The sequence below is a fragment of the Vidua chalybeata genome, chromosome 6 (genome assembly GCF_026979565.1).
Source record: "Vidua chalybeata isolate OUT-0048 chromosome 6, bVidCha1 merged haplotype, whole genome shotgun sequence".
NCBI lineage: Eukaryota > Metazoa > Chordata > Aves > Passeriformes > Viduidae > Vidua > Vidua chalybeata.
This window is the reverse complement of record NC_071535.1, coordinates 56,938,453-56,942,082: the sequence shown is the minus strand read 5'-3', so window position 1 is coordinate 56,942,082 and position 3,630 is coordinate 56,938,453. Positions and strand designations below refer to the sequence as shown.

General features: G+C 52.1%; 1 protein-coding gene across 1 annotated transcript; it reads right to left on the bottom strand.

The window, feature by feature from the left end:
* Positions 1 to 1,338: 1,338 nt before the first annotated feature.
* Positions 1,339 to 3,416, bottom strand: CHST14 (carbohydrate sulfotransferase 14). The gene has a single exon (XM_053945024.1). It carries the CDS (start codon positions 3,329 to 3,331, stop codon positions 2,360 to 2,362), a length of 972 nt encoding a protein of 323 aa, XP_053800999.1. The 5' UTR covers positions 3,332 to 3,416; the 3' UTR covers positions 1,339 to 2,359.
* Between the last annotated feature and the right edge of the window lie 214 nt (positions 3,417 to 3,630).

Sequence of the window (3,630 nt, the reverse complement as noted above, 5' to 3'; positions counted from 1 at the left end):
CAGGGGATGGCTGAATCCTGCTCAGCACCTCTCACCTCCAGCGCCTGCTGTCAGCTCTGGAATCTCCTCCTGATTTACTCCACCCTGGAGGAACACCTGACAAAGGAAAGAAATGATACAGCTGCAGAGGGAGCTGACTTTTTTTTTCACACTACTTGTACAAAGCTGCCATGGATAATTGTACCATTGGTCACAGATAAAATGAAGCCCAAATAATGGAAACCTGATAGATTTCTCATTTTTGCTGACCTGCAGACAAACTTCTTCCCAAGCTACAAGGCTCTACCTGAATTAAAATCCTCCTCATGGGAAGGTACAAGAAGGTGGAAGCCTGTTTGCTTTATTTAAAGAGAAAAGGGTGATCATTGATGCTTAGAAAAGGAGAGAGAGGGAGTCTGAGAAAAGCAAAATCCTGTGCACAGTAAGTTAGATTAAGGGGAAAAGAGACAGAAATTTAATATAGAGAACAGAAGCTGCAGCAGATAAACAAACAAGCGGCATAAACCTTTAAAACTACTGAGAAATAAAGATTTAATTAAAAACCAAATTACCAAATGAGTGGGAAATGTTCCCAGAAGTAAAGATAGCAAAGTCTCACCAACTTATTCCTAGATAGGGAGACCTGGAGGTCAGGTTTAATTACAGCTCAGCCCACCCTCCCCAGTAGCATCTCTTTTACAAAACAAAATCTGATTCCCAGCTAGATCTGGTGCCTTTGGCTGGAGCAGCACCAGGCACCAAAACCCCTGGGGACAGACAGGAATGCTGCCAATTTCAGAGTGGGCATGAAGAGAGAAAAGCCAATTTCTGACCCATTTTTGGCCTGGCATCAGTGCCCACATATTCAGGACAAGGCCAGGAGCTCAAATCCATGAATGTTCCAGTCACTGCCCTCATACCCAGCCACGACCCCCTCAGCAAAGGTAAAAATCCCTCAGCCCAAACTGTCCTTGGCCACTTACCCCAACAGTGGGCTTGGATGCGGCTCCATGCCCTTCTTTCAGAAAATGTTAAAATCCTGAAGAAAACACCTTAAAAATGGGGAAAGAAAATTAAAAGAGGAATCTCAGGAAGTTGCCAGCTCCAAAATCACTTTGTACTAACTCCACAGCAACTAGGAGCCCATTTTGCTGCTTTTCATCCCATTTCCCTGTGTCCTGTTATGCATTTGGCTCCAGTGTGTCCATTCTCCATGTGTTGGTGCTGCTCTGGCAATGAAAACATTATTTAATCATGACAGGAACAACCAATTCATCCCACCTTTGTGCTGTGGCTCAGCATGAGGGGCAGAGGCCTCTCCAAGGACACAAACAATCCCAAGGAAAAGCACTAACAGGCTAATTCATATAAAAACTTTATTAGAAATGAGGACACAGCCTCCCAGGAACAACATCCTGCCTTATCTCCCAAACTTTTACGACTTAAGAGCCATAATTAAATACAACAGCTATAAAAAGAGTATGCACAGCTATTAAAGGGGGAAAAATCAATCCACAAATCGCTATTGTTTCAAACATGGCTGGAGAAAGGGCTTTTCCACAGTGGTTTCCATGCAGGGACCCACGGGGCTGCAAGCTGGCATGTGGCCCGTGGGATTTGTTTTCCATCCTAAGGACCAGGATGGGCTTTGATCTTATCCTGAGTCTGTATTGCTTCAATTCAGAGAAAAGAGCAGAATGTGATGGCTTGGTATTGCATCTGATCCATGATGTTGGGTAAATAGTTGTACTCCCAAAATCACCCAAAAAAGGGGTATTATCCTATCCCTAATTATAGTTCAATGGTACATAAAATAGTAATAATAATAAAAATTGAAACCAGAGGTGCTCTGACACAGAAAAAAATGACCAGCCTCATTTAAGTACCATCTACAATGAAAAAAATAAAGGATAAATGGGGCCTGGTTTACCATTTTTTTCCTGCTTATGCCAAAACCCACCCAGGACTGGCTTAACAATGCTAATTTTTAGTGCATTAACTGCCATGTTACGATCTCAATTCAACCAATGTTTAGTACAAAACCCAAAAAAGGAAGAAAAATACTTAAAATATATAAATTTCTCAGATTCCTTACAGGAGTTCTCCACGTTGTGGCATAAAAAAAAGGATTTAGAGCAAAATAGAGATACAAAAGCTACTCTGCTCGAGCCAGTGGCCTATGTACATGGGAAAGTCAGAGAGGTACAAAAAGGATCCTAAGTAGTGAAGGCAGTAGAGAGTATTTTATATAAACACTGTTTGCAAAGTATAAAATTAGGAAATAATGCATAGAGGAGCGTGCTTCACACAGCAGCAAGGGCTGTGCAAGCAAATCCTTGTAGCCAAGGCAGAATTCCCACCGTCTCTCGACAGGAACTGCTCACTGCCTGCAGAACTCGCTGGTGATGTTGGGCAGGGGGTAGGCGAAGAGGGAGAAGTCCAGGATGTACTTGGGGAGGAGCTCTCTGATCAGCCGGCGCTGGGTGTTGCACAGGTAGTAGTGCAGCGTCTCGGCCGTCACGGGCTTGTACCAGGCCTGGCGCTCCGGGAAGCGGACGAAGGAGGGTGACTGGATGTGCTCCAGCACGTGGTTGGCGTCGGCGTGCAGCCGCTCGTAGGAGCCGATGAAGTCGTACCTGACGGCACAGGGCTGGCACAGGTTGTAGATGGGCATCCAGTGCTCGTTCATGCGCTCCACATCCTCGTCCAGGAGGTACTGCAGGAACTCGGAGAAGGAGACGTCGTCGCCGGCCGAGTTCCCCCCGTTCTTGCGGTACCGCCGGACGATCTCCACGCCGTACTTCTGCTGGTACTCCTTGATCTCCCCGAATTTATTCCGGTAGGCCGAGAGCAGCCTCTCCATCGGGTTCCTCACGAAGATGAACTTGTAGTAGTGCTTCAGGCGGTAGCTGATCTCCTCCGGCTTCATGTCGCCCAGGAACACCAAGTCGCTCTTGTGGTCCATCTTGCCCTGCACGTCCACGCTCTCCAGAGCCCCGTCCAGCACCTTCAGGATGCGCTTCCAGTTGGAGCAGGCCACCTTGGGCACGTAGCAGTAGAGGAAGCGGTACTTGTCGCTGACCAGGAGGTGCCGGAGCACCGTGCGGCGCTGCCCGGGCGGCAGCTCCCAGACGCTGCGGGGCATCGAGCGCTGCCCGCACAGGGCGCGGATCGTGCGGTTCCGCGTGTCCCGCAGCACCTCCAGCTCCAGCTCCGCCGGCGCGTCCCGCCCGTCCCGCCGGGACGGCCCCGCGGGCGGGTGCAGCGGCGGCGGCCCGACCTGGGCGAGGATGCCGCGCTCGATCATGAGGAGGAGCCCGCTGGAGGCCAGGATGACGCCGAACATCAGCATGGAGGGCAGGAGCGCCGCGCCCGCCGCGCCCCGGGAGCGCGCCCGGCTGCGGCCCGGTGGGACCGCCCGGCGGGGCTCGGCGGGGCCGGGGCCGCGGGGCTGCATGGCCGGGAGCTCCCGGGCCGGGCCGGCTCGGCCGGGGCTGCGGGGGGCTCCGGGCTCGGCGGGGCGGGGCGGGCGCGGTGACGGCGCGGGGCGGAAGAGGCGGCGGGACCGCCCCGCACTGAGCCCGCCCCGGCCGGGGCCCTGCGGCGGGGACCGCGGAGTCACGGGATAGTCGAGTGGCGGGTGTGATGGGG